Source organism: Papaver somniferum, chromosome 3 (assembly GCF_003573695.1).
Source record: "Papaver somniferum cultivar HN1 chromosome 3, ASM357369v1, whole genome shotgun sequence".
Classification (NCBI taxonomy): domain Eukaryota; kingdom Viridiplantae; phylum Streptophyta; class Magnoliopsida; order Ranunculales; family Papaveraceae; genus Papaver; species Papaver somniferum.
In genome coordinates this window covers 38,922,995-38,941,403 of record NC_039360.1, presented here as the reverse complement: position 1 = coordinate 38,941,403, position 18,409 = coordinate 38,922,995, and the positions used below count along the sequence as shown (strand labels likewise).

General features: G+C 35.1%; 2 protein-coding genes and 1 non-coding gene across 3 annotated transcripts; all 3 read left to right on the top strand.

Moving 5' to 3' along the window:
• The first annotated feature begins 1,228 nt into the window (after positions 1-1,228).
• Positions 1,229-4,102, top strand: LOC113361166 (putative cyclin-dependent serine/threonine-protein kinase DDB_G0272797/DDB_G0274007). Its single transcript, XM_026604500.1, has 2 exons — positions 1,229-2,494; positions 3,776-4,102. The coding sequence occupies exons 1-2, from the start codon at positions 2,071-2,073 to the stop codon at positions 3,892-3,894; spliced, it is 543 nt and encodes a 180-aa protein (XP_026460285.1). The 5' UTR covers positions 1,229-2,070; the 3' UTR covers positions 3,895-4,102.
• Positions 4,103-4,225: 123 nt separating this feature from the next.
• On the top strand, positions 4,226-5,969 carry LOC113359321 (aspartic proteinase CDR1-like). The gene is made up of 3 exons (XM_026602977.1): positions 4,226-4,241; positions 5,404-5,625; positions 5,677-5,969. Exons 1-3 carry the CDS (start codon positions 4,226-4,228, stop codon positions 5,967-5,969), a joined length of 531 nt encoding a protein of 176 aa, XP_026458762.1.
• A 2,191-nt stretch (positions 5,970-8,160) lies between these two features.
• Positions 8,161-8,233, top strand: TRNAF-GAA. The gene has a single exon. It is a non-coding gene; the product is annotated as a tRNA-Phe (tRNA).
• The last annotated feature ends 10,176 nt before the right edge of the window (positions 8,234-18,409 follow it).

Sequence of the window (18,409 nt, the reverse complement as noted above, 5' to 3'; positions counted from 1 at the left end):
GGGAATGGTTGATGACTTACAATAGAACGACTAATCTTTAGCCATTCCTTAATTTTTTTAGGGAATTACCGTTAAAGCTTGGCCCTTTCCAGGCTGATGTGTAAAGGCATTTGGGAAGAGCTTGGGCATCGATAAGAAATCTATTATAGGGGATCCAAGAAAAGAGTTTTGAGGGCTCCTAAGGATTCAAATATCCTACAGTGAAGATAAGGGGACCTAATTCATAAGAAAAATACTAAAATACCTTTAACCTATTAAATATTGAAACCTAAAACTAATTTATTTTCATTCATTTCTTTTAACTCTTCCACTTTCTTCTTCCCCATCACCTTCATAGCTCAATTCTCAAAATAATTCATTATCAGTTAACACCACTTAATCCATCCGCAAATGACTTTAATAAGGTAAAAGTCAAAAAAAAACTCATCTTATTTCATTAGTTTTAATGCATGGATAGGCAGAATCGATCGAACTAGGTTTAAAAAACAGTTTCAGAACTGTCTACGGTTGGAAAATCTAACCGTAAGTCATCTACGGTTTGGAGTTAAGAACTCCAACCCGTATATTCTGGGTTCAAAAATCCTACAGTTTGAAAAAATCATACTTCCATACCGTAACTTGTACTTACGGTTGGGAAGTATGAATTTTCCCAACCGTAGGTTAGCTTATAGTTCGAATTTGGAGGTTTTCAAAAGTAAAAATAAGTGATGGGTTTTCTTAGTTTTTTCTTTTGTGATCGTCTTCTTCGTCGCGACGGAGAATAAGAAGAGAGAAAGAAGAATAATATGGTATTTTTATGATCCCCATCTTCATCATGATTTATGAATGAAAAGAGAAGGAGAAGATAATAAATTTAGTTTTTTCTATATGATCATCATCTTCATCATGATGAAATTATAATCATCATCTTCATCATGATTTATGAATGAAAAGAGAAGAAGAAAGTAATAAATTTAATTTTATAATTCATGGAGGGTAGTTTGGCCACTACAAAAAATAGTTGGATATGAGATTTTGTTGACTACTACTTAATAATCCGATTTTGTCATCTTGTGAGCCTCAAAATCCAATGTTTAGAGCCCATAGGTTTCCTCCATAAGGCACGGTCTAAAAAACGTTTTATATTACAAAAACGTTTTATATTACTTCACCTTACTCTCTGAAGCTGCTATAAATTCCAGAATCCAAAATTTCTGCACATAATTTTTCTTCATCTCTGAAACCCTAACCCACCCCTCTCTGTCTCTATTTTCCGATTCAAACCCAAACCCTAATTCACCTTCAAATGCACAATGTTGTCTAAACAAATCCAACCACCCATTATTATGGATTCTTCTAATTTTACCCATTTCAAACCAGAAATCGAAAAAGATAAAATCATGGGTTTTACTCCTTCACAAAACTTCGTCCACCAAAGCCGTGCAATGTCTGGAATTGATCAAGAAGAAGAAAAGAAGAAAGAAATGGTCATTTCTGAGGTTTTTCATGCTAATTCTGCCGGCACTTGTAACAATGAATCTTCTTCTGTATTAATGGTGGATATGAAGAAGAAAGAAGATCCTGATGAACCCATTTCTTGGTTACAAAACGTTGTCAAGAAGAATCAAGAACCAGTGGGCAAAGGTAGTGCTCAATTGTATGATTCATTCACTGCTGAACAAATGAAAGAAACCCAAGAAGAGGATTCAGCAAAAGAGGAGGTACGTCAAGTCCATTCTTTACCCCCATCCATGTCTCAATATGAAAATGTTGTAGTCAAGATGATGAATTCAGAAAGGAGTGACAAAATTTGTATAGAAAGTAAGCAAGATGAGGTGTTTAAAGTAAGCAAGATGAGGTGTCTTCTTGTTGAGTTGAATAATTAGGGAGAATTGTCAGCCTCAGGTGGTAATAATAAAAGAATGTCTGCGGAAATCAGAAGTACTCGTATTGTTAGTGGATATGGCTGTGCAAGGAAAGAAACCGTGAGTTGCATTGATTTGGGTAAGAAAAGGGCTGGAATTTGCTCTGGGAACATAGGCAACCCAGGAAAAATTTACTGAAACAAACTCGAAGAAAGATGTGTTGAGTATGTTTGTTGAAGCTAGAAATGTCTTCTGTCAAAAGAAATTGGACGGAAATAAGCAAAGTTACTCAAGGGAAGAAATGGAAGTGCTGAGGTTCGGAAACTCGTATCAACAGCGTCAGGTATGGCGAGAGATATACACTGGGTTGGGTCCTGTTGTGGCCAAACAATTTAATCAATTGGCAGAGGCTAGGCAGAATGGTAAGGCCATCACTGACCAACAACAACAACAGCAACATCACCATCCCCTGCCCCAGCCGCATCACCAACACCCACGACAACAGCAAAAAAATAACCGATACCCACTGCAATTACTGCAACATCACCAATACCCACAGAAGCAGCAGCACCAATACCCAAAGAAACCTCCGCAGCATCACCATCAACACCAACTAGCTGGGTTGCACAGAGAGAATACCTCAATTCTAGGTGTGTCTTTTGTTCTACTCTTAGATATTTATATATGATGTTTGCAGTGTGCTAGTAGTATGAGTATAATCTATAGCGCATGCTTATTGGATATTTTTCTAGTTTGTTAACGTTGCATGATGTTTGCTTTCATGGTACCAAGCAGATGAGCTTCTTGCTCTACTGAATTAGAACAGTTTAAAGTATTGGTAGAAATAGGTTAGGTTAAGGGCATTTGCTGATACTCAGACATGAAATCACCGATCCTATCATTAAATAATTACGTTAGCGAACTTTGGCATCACCTAATTCCTTCTTACAGAACTCTAGTTTCATATCTCAACATAGAGAACGAGGTATTATTATGTACACTGTGCCACTTTCATGTTACGACTCCTCATCATGTCAGTCTCTCTTTGTTTTTATTTGCTTTCTGCCGGATTTCCAATTAGCTAATGCTCCTCCGGGTTTCCAATTAAACTGCCTAATACTGAAGATTCGTTTAGGCTACTAAGAGTTAATATAATATCCGTTTTTGCGTAAAACTAAAAGTAATGTCATGTCTGAGGATACTGTGTCAGCTCTTTGATGTCGTGTTTGTTGCCATAGTCTTCTATATTCTTCTTTGTTCCAGTTACATTGCAACTGGAGATTGCAAAGAAAAAAGCACTTGAGAATGATTATATGCAGTGAAATGTCTGTATAACTTCCTTACTTTAGCTTTGCTTTAATTAGGAAATGATGTTTGTAATTTTGTATTTCCTTTCAAGTGAGAACAAAAAGGTTATTTGGACAGTAAATTCTGACCGTAAGAGGAACCACATGTGATCTTAACCACATTATGATACTATGATAGGTTTAGTTGAAGTGGTGACAGGTCTGCTTAAACCCCTAAGACTCAAATATTCGAACTGGAATATGTGTTCAAAATCATGCCATTGTTACATCATCTGGTAATCAATCCTGTTTCATTTGCCATCCCTAAACACCCGAGCTCTCACTTGCTTTTGATTAATAATACCATGTTATCATAAATATACTGCCTTCCAGGGCAGTTGGTTTTAATGCTTGGGAGTCTTTAGTGATTCTGTATGTTCGTTCCTTGAAGGAAGAATGAGTTAAAAGTTCGGTCTTCTCGCCTAATATTATAGAATTAGTGATGATATCTGAAAATACGAAAATGATTATATATGAAACACACAGCCCATTTTATATTTTGTATGGCTCTTTACTAGTTGTGTATTTGCTTCTCCTCTGCTCTGTGTATACCGGATTATGTCAATTTGATGTTTCTATTCGCAGGTGCTGGCACTGCCATAGAGAGACCAATCCACTTGCGAATCAACATGAAGAATGCCAGAACAAACTGCTATGTCCCTTATGTTCATTATATACCAGTATACTACTCCATGAGTCATTAAACTCAACTGACTAGGCAGATATCACCACATCCCAGTACATGTACATGTTATGCTTACTGTTAAGCCATATTCATCTGACTTGTGAAGAAGATATTATATGTTTCAATTGTACATCATTAAGAAAACCTGACGGGGTGTCAACGATAGCGAGCTCATACTCTATAAATACATGTATTCCTTGTTTGAATGAAACAAACTTTCTTTTGTTTATAAATGCGCTTTCTTTCGAATCGGTTGCCAAAACTTATGGATATGAATCCTGTTTTTTTTTTTTTTTTTTTTTTTTTGCATCCATTTGCCTCGATGCACAGTTTGCATTATGAAAAGAAAAATGGCATTTTTCTTAGGTAATTAAATACAACTATGTACTAAATTTTATTTAAACTAGTAAGGACACATGTGCGATGCACATGTTTGAATTTTTACTCATCCAACAATACTAAATTTGAAAGCCATGAAATTCTTTTCCTAAAACAAAAATTTACTATTCTTATTTGTACTCGTTGCATAGATAATTGAAAGAGCTTTTCAAATATATAAATTTTAAAAAAATCCAGTGTATATTTTGAAAAATAATAAGGTTTTAAAAATTTTGATCTATTTTTAAAACAATGGTATTTACGTATATATGTAAAAAATGGTATTTACGTATTAATATCAACTAAGTCATTTATGGTCTCTTACCAAAAATCCCTCTTTTCTTTATATTTGTATAAGTTATATGAAAAAGTATGAGAAATAAATAAATGAAATCTTAGCAGTATTTTAAAATTTATGGCGATGCTATCTGTAAAGCACTCGATATTAATACGAAAGATTCTCTTCAACATCTGAGATATAGAAATAGAAGTATAAGAATTTATTTTAACAATATATATAGTGTTATAACTTGAAGTTTAAAATTGTGAATTGTTGTACGTAGGCATCAAAATTTTAGCTCAAATGAGGAGACCTCTTTTCATTTTCCCACTAACAATTACTAATTTACTACAATTAAATTCAGTCATCTCCGATAATCTAAAAAAAGGGTTCAGTATGAAGATGATTCATAGAGACTCCAAAGAATCACCCTTATATCTAGGAGACCATTTAACACGAGATGAAAGGATTCAAAGACTCATTAAACAATCCAAAGCTCAAGCCCGATACATCGAGTCACAAATATTACTCCAGCACAATGAAATACTCTCCATGAATCCCGATATTGCACGTTTGCATGTAGTTTATGAAGAAAATATGTGGTACGTAGCAACGGTTGGTTTAGGTACATTTCCTGGTAGACGACAAGCCTTCATGAATTATTATTTGATGATTGATTTAGGTAGTGACCAAATTTGGATTCAATCCGAAGGTGCCAACGAATCTTTCCATCAAGATATGCCACTTTATCCTTGGAGTTTGTCACTACATTTTGTCCGGTTCCTTGTAATACACATCCTCTTTGTATGGGAGATAAGTGCAATGCTGACGGACACTGTACTTATGTAACATGATATTCAATTGGATCAGTTACATCTGGTGTTGTTGCTGAAGAAAAGTTCACTGTAGGCTCCAATGATGGTGGCATTGAAAGTATTAAATTACATTTCGGCTGTGGTCTTAAACAAAGGAACTTCGAAAAATTTATCGGTAATAATCATTTGAATGGAAAACCTGATCTTATTGTAGGAATACTTGGTCTAGGACGAGGACAACGGTATTTTTTAAATCAATTAGGTGTTGTTGGAGAAGGTAAGTTTGCGTGCTGCTTTGAGTTGTTTAACCCGAACATTGATGGATCAGATACATATTTAAGGTTTGGCGCAGATGCGACAATTGGAGACGTAGGTCAAATTGTACATACAACTCCTCTTGTTGTGCCTCAGTCTGAGACATCGCTTTATTACTTAACTCTAGAAGATATTAGTGTCGGTAACAAAAGAGTTGGATTTACTAGAGGTACTTTTAAGCTTAACAGTCAAGGAGGAGGCGGTATTGCAATAGATTCTGGTACTCCAATATTTGGGATGTATAAAGATCATTTTGATAGAGTTGCAGATTTGGTGAAGGAACATTTTAAAAAAAATTGGAATTGAATATATACTCTGAAAAAATTCTCGTATTCTTATACTCTTAAAAAACCCTAGTAACCTAGTTTTATTTGGAAAAGAGAAAGACGTGAGAGAAAAACTACGGAGGTTATGGAAATCTCTTATAACAGGAAACGAAAATCTTGAAAGAAATATTTTTCTCAGTTATTCTAGGGTAGAAAATATTTAAAGAGAAAAATATTATTTGGTCCTTTTTTAGGTGGTCCTATGTCCATTTAGTCCTTTGGAAAAAAGCCTTTACTGTTTGGTCCATAATAATTTTAAAATATAAAATAGACAAAATTACCCTTCCGTGTTAATGTTTACTTATTTTCTTGTAGCATTTCATTCGTCAAAATGAACTCCTGTTAATTTCTACTTATTTTTTTAGAAAACATATAGACCACAATTCATTCCAAAAATGAACTCCATATAAAAACCTAAAAAAACAGAGTTCATTCCAGAAATGAACTCCATACAAAAACCTAGAAAAACAGAGTTCATTCCAGAAATGAACTCCATATAAAAACCTAAAAAAAGCAGAGTTCATTCCAGAAATGAACTCCATATAAAAACATAAAAAAACAGAGTTCATTCCAGAAATGAACTCCATATAAAAACCTAAAAAAAAAACAGAGTTCATTCCAGAAATGAACTCCATATAAAAACCTAAAAAACCCAGAGTTCATTCCAGAAATGAACTCCATATAAAAACCTAAAAATACAGAGTTCATTCCAGAAATGAACTCCATATAAAAACCTAAACATACAAATCTTCATCTTCTTCATCATCTTCATCGATTTCAACAGCAGCAGCAACATCGATCGTCATCTTCATCATCTTCGTTTCAATCTTCATCTTCTTTGACAGCAGCAGAAAAAGTTGAAACCAAATCTTGTGACGAAGAAACACAAAAATCTATCGTCGTCTTCATCGTCTTCATCATCTTCATCGTGTTCATCATCATCTTCAACCGCAGCAACATCAAAACAGAGAGAAGACAAAGAATCTTCGTCGCAAAAAATCTTGTTCATCATCTTTATCATCTCTGCAAATCGTCTTCATCATCTTTGCAAAATCAAAACCCTAGAAATCACACAAATCTTCATCTTTTATGGAGCAGCAAAAGAAGTAGAAAAGAGAGAGAGAGAGAAACTAGATCTGAAAATATGGAGGTGAGAGAAAGTAATCTGAAAATGGTTTCCTCTCTCTTGATAATTGAGTATATATCCCTAGGGTAACGTCATGGATGATGTAATGGTCCCAAAAGGGTATTTCTGTCACTACAAGATGACAATTACATTATCCATGACGTCACCCTAGAACCAACCCACAATTATTATTACCAAACTATAATATATTTTATCAAAAAAGACCAAACAGACAGTTGACTAAGTCAAATGGACTAGACTCATTCTAATATATTATTTCTAGGACTACTAGGTATTTCCTGCATATTTAAATTTTTATAACGATGTTGATAAACCCCTGGACCTTCCCAGGATACAAGGATATGAACCGAATCCGATTTAGAGGTTATAGATTTTGGTGCCGAAAATTTACATCTCCCGTGTATGCCATGGCCCGTGTATGCCATGGTAGAACAGACAGTTTTACGAGTAAGTGTAAAATAAACAGTTTATAGCAACAACAACGTTTTGTTGGATTACGAAGGTACTCGGTTCAACATATAAAACATAAATGATGCTGCGGGGCGCATCATTTGTGCAAGAAGCAAATGAGGCCCTATAAAGAAACAAACTAATCTGCGTAACACGCTAAACATGCATCCAGTGCTGGATTTCATTTCGCAAGGAGACTTCCAAAGGCTAACATTTATGCAAATGTGCTACAAAATTCTGATTTATACACAGTATTAAAAGGAGTACTACACAGAGTTGGTTTTGTTGCTTGGTGGAAAATCCTTTATTATGTTTACAATGAATGGATATTTTCTGTTCTTGAAAATGCAATCCGATCTTCCGTTCAAATTATGAGTCTTTGCAGCAACTTCCATTATAACAACCAGGTAGTGTAGACTGTAGAAGCAGTGCTACATATTTATACTCCCAAACTTCCAAAGTCATGTTTCAGTTCTCAGAAGTCAGAACCCTTGCTTAGTTCCTTTTAGTCTGCCCTATGAAATAGGTGTTCAAACTAGTGGTAATAGATGGTTTGCTTTACAGTATAACAACCGCAGGGATAGCTCAGTTGGGAGAGCGTCAGACTGAAGATCTGAAGGTCGCGTGTTCGATCCACGCTCACCGCACATTTAAATTCTTTTCTTTCTTTATAATTCATCCACGCTCACCGCACATTCAATTTTTTTTCTTTCTTCGATAATTCAAATGTTTAGAGGGAATTTTCCCTTGTCAAGGCAAGCATTGGTGGATGACTTCTCTTGTTTTGGCCACAATATAACCAAGAACAACTCTTAACTTATTTCTTCCGAACAGCTAAGCCATTAGCTTGTTGTGCGGATACTTTTTGATGCACAAGTTAATTTGTTTACTTAGACTAGTTGGTTGAGTTACAAGTTATGAAATCTTATTTTGGTTAGATTTAAAGTAATTAATCCACAATAAAAAAGATTGAGAAGACTAAATTTATGAAATCTTATTATGACATTCAAACTACAAACTAAAATACTAAATAGAGTTTGAAAGAATTAATCGATTAATTTTTTTCATTTGAAAACGATGGAATATAGAGAAGGAGAAATGAATAGATCATTAAATTGATGAAGAAGGAAAAGGAAAAGAGTAATTAAAATTGACATTACCAATGGGTTAGATTAAATTATAATTAACAAGGTTAGTTTGGTGACTTTACCCCTTTTGATCACCCCTAGCCTTGCTTCAAGGTCCACTTAAATTCCTGAATACCCCAATTCGACGAATAGCTTGAATAAATAAATAACATACAAGAAAAATATAAGAAAATACACAAATTTAATGATTGAATACAGGAACATTTCTACGCTGATCAGAAACTCTAATATGGAATGGTATAATAAAACTAACTATAAGAGGCCGGGCCTGATCAATCATACAGTCTTCCAGTTGTGATCACTTAATCAAAGTGAGTCAAACTGGTGATTGATTTATTTATAAGACAAACCAATTTCGCTAGTCTGGGTTGATTAAAGTGCTTAGTTGGCCAGTAGTATCCTTATGTTTGTCATTTGTTCGTGTACTGGGTTATGTTTTCTTTATTATATAAGCCTCTAGCTATTTCTTAGTGTTTTCGAATGATCAACAACTAGTTAGTCCTAATATAGGTTGATATGAACAGTACACCAGTGGATTAGGGAACTTTAAAATAGGTTTGGCTTGTCATCAAATGAGGTGGGAACACTTGTAGTCTTTTTGTAATCATTAAGCTTTCATTTTATCTGCGAGCGTGATATGTCTTTATTATTTTTGTGCATGTTTTTATATACTTCGGGTGTGTATAATATGTGTTGTGTGGTTTCCCGCGAAGAGTTTTTGTGAATCCCCACGGCTCCTAGCTAAGTTGAGTTGGGCAGTGGTACGCTGTTTGAATATTATTAGTAGGTCTGCGTTATTCTGGTTGAAAATTATTTAATTTATTAAGATAATAGGGTAGCTATATGTTGTTTGAATATTATTTAGTAGGCCGGCGTTTCTCCGGTTAAATGTTATATATAATATTCTATTTTGAGGAATTCTCTCGTGTGCATATTATGCCTGATTGTCTAACTAACTAATCTTGATGGTAATCTTCTGAATCATGATGTGGGTGGAACACTTCATGTGGATGGTGTAATCATTATTGATTGGGGTTGTTCTAGCATCTTGTTCTCCAATGAGTAAGGCGAGGTTAGGTAACACTTGTTTCTTGATCCATATATTATTGACTTTTTTACTTATTCTTGTTCTTTAACTTATATTTTTCAGAACTATGAAGCATACCCATTTTGGATGATGTGGAAAAGACGAGGGTACCAAATTACACCACAATCTTTTATTTATCCACCTATAAGTCCTCTACCGAATGTGATCGTCTATGGACAGAGTCGAGACAATACAACAAATTCAGTTCACACTTTCTGTGATCATATATGGATACGGTATCGAGACAATACAACAACAAGATCACTTGTGTGATTGACTATGGATACAAGATCGAGACGATACGATAACAAAGTGTGTACTTGATAAATAGGTTCGGAAATAACTGAAACTCTATATGATCAATATCACGTATTACAGAGTTAACGTACAAGTGAAATTTACTTTAATTATAATGCGGAATAGTAAAGTAAATGACACATTAGGATTTTGTTAACGAGGAAATGCAGAAAAATCCCGAGAGCTAGTCCAGTTTTGGATACTCTCATAATTAAGCCACTATACAAAATCTAATACCAACTTCTTATAGTTGAAACCAAGCAGATTACCCCTAGATACTTAGTTCCCTCAGTGGCCTGCGCCTTCGACTTTTAGAGTCACCCATCTGAATAGAAAGTCCTTTGGATCGTATTCCAAACAACAAAGGAAGAATCTGTTTGGTAACCACTCTAATCAATCTTGCTAGAAGATATGTGATTAGTCGTTGACAAAGGCTCTTATGTTTAATTTAATAAACTCCTTTGCCAGGTTAGATCAATATAAATGTTAATTACCGAAATAATCAATTTCTAGATTCGCTCTAAATCAATATAGATCTCAAAGAGAAACTATTGAGAGATGCCGATCTCATGCAACTAATCAATCAAGTCTATCAAAGATAAACCGATTCTAGTTGGATTCCAGCCGATCAAGGTTTGTGCACTAATCCACAAGATACGAAAACTAATAAATATTCTTCTTCGTCTTTAAATCTTCTATTGCATTCAAATACCTGCACAACAACACTTGAATCCTCTTGTGATCAATCTCGCACAGAACGAAGTCTGTTAACAATGGATTATCACAAGATATCTTTAGATCCGAAGATGGTTCTAAAGATCATGTCGATACTTTGATCTAGTCTGAGTGAATCTTATATCAAAAGAGAAGATTCCCAAGAATAAACAAACTAGGTGCAATCAAAGTTTCAACAACCGTTAGTCAATCAAATCAATAATCGAAAACTAATAACACTGCAATTATCTAATTTCCCTTCAATGGTTCTTGATCCCACAGAAGTATTTAAACGAGCGGTCGCAAGTGATTTCGCCTAATTATGATACTTTCCTCTCCGAATAGATGGATCCACCAGAAGCAACAAACAATGAAGTTTGCCTGGCTCTTAGGATAGGTTGCAAGAAATGAAAACTCAAGTATTTATAGACCGAGGTTTTTTGGACAACAAGAAAAATCCAAAACTGAAAATATTCTTAAGATATGAATTAAAGTACCTAAATTCGGTTTTCCTATTCCCAATTAATGTTAACCAATATTTCCGAGAACTCTCATGGAAAAACTTTCTATCACTAATAATATATTCCAGAGGATATGGTTTAATTGCTGGTAATTAAAACATATATGAAAAAAATCATAATTAAATGCTTTTCACTTTTTCAGACCATGGATCACCTTGAGTATCAAGGAATATCTTTAAACAATAAATGATAAGAGTTATGTACATATTCAAATATGTCGACATCTAGAAGTTTTTTAGCAAACCCTAATTCCAAGCTTCACAAATAATATACAGAGATATGTGAATATTGGAAACTCAGTTTTGCATCTTGGGATCGGATGTACCAACCTCACTATGTAAGTTGTGATAGGTTATACGATGTTTCCCAAACCAGGTCGTTATTGGTTACACCTTTCTACCCAGAAGTAGCTTGTGCTCGGCTACCTTACTTCCTGAGTTAGCTTATGATCAATTTCACTTTGATTCCCAAAGGTAGCTTGTGATAGATTACAACTAACTTCCCAATTCATATTGTGATCGGTTATACCTTGGTTCCCAAAGTAACTTGTGACCGGTTACAACTTGCATTCCAATATAGCTTGTGATCGGTTATAACTATATTTACAATGAAGCTCATGAGCGATTACAACAAACTATATTATATAGGCTATGACTGGTTATACCATAAATCCCAACAAGTTAAGATATGTTCTACCAAAGTCATCTTCCATTGGTCATCCAAAAGATATTCAATAAATAACAAGACCAATCATGATTTCCTTTCGATTATTAAACAAGTTCATGAATGTACTTCCTTTAAACAAATGTTATAAAACATTGTTTTCTAGGGTGAAATCATTCCCATATAATGCGCACATAATCAAATAACTATATACAATAGATTATGTCTATGCCGTACTTACGGAGTTCCAAAAGATAAACATTTATAGTTCATACTATGTTTTCCTTGACACTTTGATCATACTATTATGACCAAGTCACATCACTAGAGTATTATATACAATATATACATCTTCGCATGTTATGTTTTCAATATAGCACGACTTGAAAGATACATTAGGAATTGAAACAAGATCAAGTCAATTTTACTAACCTCTAGTGGAAGGATGATGTCGTCGTTGTAGTCGTTACTTCTTCACATTCTTCAGGTCTTCAGAGTAATACATGTACGTCTCAACATTCCAAGACTTTCTAGTCTAACCTAAACGAAGTTGACTCTATTATTTAATCAAGCAACTCTAGATGAGTTTTTATACTAAAATATGACAACCAAACTTGACATACCAACGCTTGGTAAGTTCAACCGAGCTATGCTCTAACAATGTGCTCACTCGTTTTCACTCCAGTTTCAGTTAAATACATATTATGTTGTAAGTGAAGGTATTCATTTTAGTAGCTGAAAGATTTAGCAAGTTGATGTATACTTTTTGTTTTTAAATTTTATTATTTTATGAGTATTTTTATAAAACCAACAAATCGTTGTACTTGTATCACTTGAGGGGTTCTTTTTTATATAAATTCCAGAAAGGGGTTTAACTTTGAATTATTTTATGTACGTAAGAGTTTAGATACATGTTTTTTTTATCTCAATTGCCTCTATATGTAAAGTTTTGGCTTATGAAAACACTAGGGTACCAAAATACACCACCAAATTTTTCGTAGGCAATCTGTATGGACAAACTCAACACAACTTCTAGAGCTAAAATCAATCAAGGAAAGTGTTTAGAGTTATATCTCTCCCTCTCTTGAGATTAGAACGTTTACATAATTGAATCCGTGAACCTAATCACAAAGAGAGTTCTTGGATGATATCAAATACCAATATCCAAGGATCAATCAAGTCGTATCCAACAAACTAGGCCGGAGGTATCTATTATGATTGATCAACGTACAACCTGTGATATTTTAATTATAAAGATAGACAATATAATGCGGAAAAATAAATAACACAAACACCAAAAGTTTTGTTAATGAGGAAACCGCCAATGTAGAAAAACCCCGGGACCTAGTCCAGATTGAACACCAAACTGTATTAAGCCGCTACAGACACTAGCCTACTGTTGTAGTATTTCGATTGCGGTAAATAAGGATTCGTTGCTCGGACTTGAAAATATTTTTAAAATAAAAATATATACAAAATTTGTCACAGGATCAAGAGATACTAGGACTCAGGATTCCACCAATTCTTATACTCATGCGAATCAACTATTAATTATAGACAATTATAGCTTATAATGATAACAAATATCGACTCTTTTCTTTGCGAAAAATAGATTTTGTAAAGTATTAGATGTAAATCATAAGCATGATGCATCAAGAGTTCCTAGACTAAGCATACATCATCAGATAAAATCACAAATAATAAAGAAAAATCATAAATCAACTCATAATAGTGCAAATAGTCATAAAAGAATTAAATAGAATTACTCATGCATAAAGAATGGTTTCCTCCATCATCCCAGTAATGGGGTTTAGCTATTCGTAATAATCACGTTCTAAAAATATATATTTGATGCTCAAAATATGATTAAAAGAGTCAAAAGTTATAAAACAATGATTCTAAGACTCACAGAAGGCGTCCAGAAAGAAACGATAGAACTAAACTGTTGTAAAAGAACGATAGAACCTGAGCACTGTAAAAAACGACACTTCCTTTCCGCTGCTGGAACTGTTGAAGAACGACTGTCTTTAAGTGTATGTTCTTCGTGTTTTTGAAGCTTTTTAATGGCAGCAACATCAGCAGGTGAACATTGCTGCTGGTTCCATTTTCTCGCTCCTCCTAGCTCTGGATCGACCCCAAACTCTTGATAATCCTTCTATGACCTATCCGAACTCCTTTTATAGCCCACAACTCAATTGAATCTCAAGAAATTCTCGGTTATTCTTATCTTTTTCTCCTCCTCAAGTCTCGGGATTTCTTTCCCTTCCAAGCTTATCTACGCGTCAACTTGGTTATCCAAACTCTCAAGTACTCCCTGTAGACTGAATAAGGACTCAATTCATAACGTAAAATCCTCTGGTACTTCCATACATTAACCAAAATATCCGAGGATACACGAAACTCCCTGTTTTAGCCAACTCGATGCTTTCCTCCTCTATTTTCGAATCTAAAGGGATTACCAACCCTGTTTCGATGAATCAAGATAATCCCAATCCATCTCCACGTCAAACTTCGACTAAAACTAAGCCCAATCATCAACAGAACCCAATAAAATTCCGACGCCTCTGTTTGCTTCTCCCGGCTTCTATAGCCCAATTCGTTCGGTCCAATCACTTGTAGCAACCATGTTGTGCTCTAACATGTCCATCCCAACGAAAATCCGAGGTTGAATCTCCTTAAAATTCCCAAAGAATCGAACTCTAAATCTGCCAGTGAAACTTCATTTTTTCCCGCCAAAATTCTAAGTTTGAAATGTGAAGAAGAAAGGGGGCGCCCCTATCCAGAGTAGGGGTGCCTTTAGCATCTGACTTGGGTGCCCTGGGGTGGCCCTTATCCAAAACGCGGGTGCTAAAATCGCTTTCTCCGGGATGTTTTCAACACTTTTTCCGGGATTCCTCCGGGGTATTTCTGGGGTGTCTCTGGCATACTTCTGGGGTGCTTCTGGTAAGTTATCTACGGAGGTTCAAATGCCACATTTTGAGCCAATTTCGACGCAAAAGCTTATTTCTCCAAAAACACCTAGAAAGACATAAAATAACCAAATAAGTACAAAATCGAGCAGTAACAATATATACAATTGGGACAAATTAGACACATAAATGCGTCTATCACCTACTACCAATTAACTTCGATCTGGAATGTAGTTGAGCCCGAACTCCGTCTCACACTGATTGAGGTACACTCTCGCTCCTTACGCCTCTTGAATCTCAGCAGGACTCCGCACAATTGATTCCCTTAGATGACGTTACACCAACTAAGAGTTTCTTCAAATCAATTGAAGACTTTAAACCAAATCTTCCTCCCATAGATTAAGCCTATATAATTGATTTCCTTAAAATGTATGATCAAGGTGATGGAAATTAATAGCAATTTGACAAAAGTATATCTATCCTCAAAATCCGGACTTATGCAATCCGAAGTTTAACCAAGACAAGATTGAACTCGAAATATCTTATTTTCAATATTAAATCTATTAAACTCATACGACACTGTCTCATAAGATCGAATAATATATGCTATGAGTAAATAGGATGGATCAGTCATCATGTACCTCTTTATTAATGAATATCTCGCAAATGTCTTCGTTTTGTTTTTCAGTATTCAATCTTCGAGGGTTATTCCGTGATGTCTAATACTCAAATGCCATACTCTAATCCCAGTCTGAGACTCGACTTTAGTAGAGTATAAACCAAGATATAGTTTTGTGAATTTGACAGTTACAACAAGCTTGAAATAGCAAATCTTGTGAGTTCGACAGAGAGCACTCTAATAAGTAAAATGCTAGAAGAAAACATTATTAATCAGGTGATACTGTTATTTTTCATGCACGACAAAGGTAAAAAAATGTGATCTTCACGAGAAAAACATTATTTTTTTCAATAATTATAATGCTAATACTACATTTGAATTTTTTTAACCTATCTAGTAAGTAAAGAATATGAATTTATCAACTTTATAACAATTTCCGTGTTCATAATTAATAGGATAAATAAAATAATTTACTTCTCGTTTTACTTTGCTTTTTTGGTTCCCCCTTTCATATGATGTTTAGACTTTAACATTTTTTTTTCTTTTCTTTTTGTTTATCCTTTGAAATCATTTTCAAAAGTAGTTCAACTGGAAGCATTTTTTTTGTCACGAGATACTATCATCGCTTTAGTAACCCTAAATTTTGAACGCAGTATATTTATAACAAACTTAAATTTAGCACTAATTAGCTATATATGCAAAGATGAAACTTATTAACCAAATAAATATTAAAAAAACAAAGAAAACAAAATTTGAAATTTATATGGAGAATATTAGTTACCAGTATACAACTAGATACCCCGTGTAATATCCTCCTAGTTCATTTAATAAATACATGCTTCAGCGATTCAATGGGTACTGGATACCCTTGTGTAATATCCTCCTAGTTCATTTAATAAATACATGCTTCAAAAAAATACAACTAGTAGAAAGTATAATAGGACGAACGTCCCCCTCCCCCCTTAATGAGAGCAACACAAATAAAAAATCTCTCACCTTAACTCACATCAGCCGTTGGATATTCCCTCTTCAAATTTAGACCGTCAGATGATAGGAACATTTCACAAAAGATTCCTGTCACAGAAAAAATTTGTGTGTCCTTTTATTCGGTACTTCCAGAAAATTCCCTCATCTCCTTCTCCAAAACTCAGTGTTTTCTTTCCTCTTAAGATCCATCACCACCCATCGTTACCATCACCACCAACAACACAATCACCCCCTATCAATATCATCATCACCAGCAACACCGCTATTATCTTCATCACCAGCAACACCGCCACTATCTTATGCAGTCATGGTTAGTTCATCTTGCTCTCAGAAAATCCCAAGCTGTTTCTGAAAGGAAATCGCCTCAATTGGATGTATGCTAAATCTTATGAAGACATGGTTACTTCCCGTTAAATCTTCCAATTGCAGGCCTCAGTTTACTTCGGGTATTTTACATCTATCCCAATTTCGATTATAAATTTCAAGTTGTATCGATTATGTCGCAAATTCAAAGAAAAATTCTTGATTTATCTTTCTCATGGTACATATATATGCTGCTTGATTTTATGGTCCAATGTCTCCTTTGATTGCACCCACTTTTTTATCTGAAAATCCATTTTGGTTGTATATATAACTTAATTCTAGGGTTAGTCTCAATTTAGAATTTAGGCTAAATCGATGTACGAGCAATTTTTTATTTTTTTTTGCAATGTTCAAAACTTAACTTTCAACTATTCAATGTTAAATTAGAGTTTAGGTTTTTATGAAATTTGATATGAGTTCCCATCTTGAATTTGTGTATGGATGTTTGAATGCGAAGATTATTCGAATTGGGTATCTGGGACATGGCAGCTGTTTGAGGGTGAAAACGGTTTCTGCTGTTTTTGGTAATTTCATGTGTGTGGATGAGAAACGAGTCTAGACCCTAAACACTGTACTGCACGGGAGTACTTTTGATTCGAGAGATCAATCTGTACAAATCTGTCTTAAACCAAGAAATGGCCGTTCCGGGCTTGCTTCGGTCACAAAGTGAAGGAGAAGGGTTGGTCTTTGGGAGGGAAGCGAAGAGAGTGTAGAGACCAGAATCGTTGATTCTGAAAGTGTGGTTGTTTGTGACTTGTATCAGAAAGTAGAACTGGATAGATGAATGAAAAGCTATCAGGTGATTTCTGGACACTGTGTTGCTCTCCTGACCAAAACCTGTTGTTTGGTGGAAATAGGTGAAACCTATTTATACAAGTCATAATAAAACGTACCCTGATCTCGTAGGAAATGGAAACGATTGAGAGGTGGAAGAGTGGAGTAACGTGTAACGTTAGAATTTATGATTCCATGATGAAGGAAACGTTTACACCATTACTTCTTGCCATTACTAACCGCCCTTCTTCATGACACTTTCTTGTAACGGGCGTATTGCACGCCGCACGTTGTAAACCGCCAGACCAATACCCTGATGAGTATTCCCCAGTTTGTGACATGTTTGATGTCTCTAGTGTTCTTTGTGGAAAACATGTAGCACTTTGGCAAGTCAAAATCACAAGACTTGTCGTAGGAAAATAACATGTGATGCTATTAAACTCGCCTTGGCTGGCCGCCTGAAACTTTCCACAAGTCTATCAGTTCGGTGGTGAACTTGGATGGTTGAGATTGCATCTCATGAGGAAGGGTAGCCATTTATTATGGCTACCTTCTGTTGGCGCCTGATAATGGCACAGTGGCGCCTTTAGTGCATGCCAGTGTCATTTCGGCATGGCTGGCATAGTTTTTGCATGCAAGCGACACGATGGTGGAAGTGGCGCCTGGCGTAGCCATGGCCGCTGAATTTTTGGCACGTTGGTGTTAGATTCAAACATGGTGTAGCAACATCAGTTTTAATGG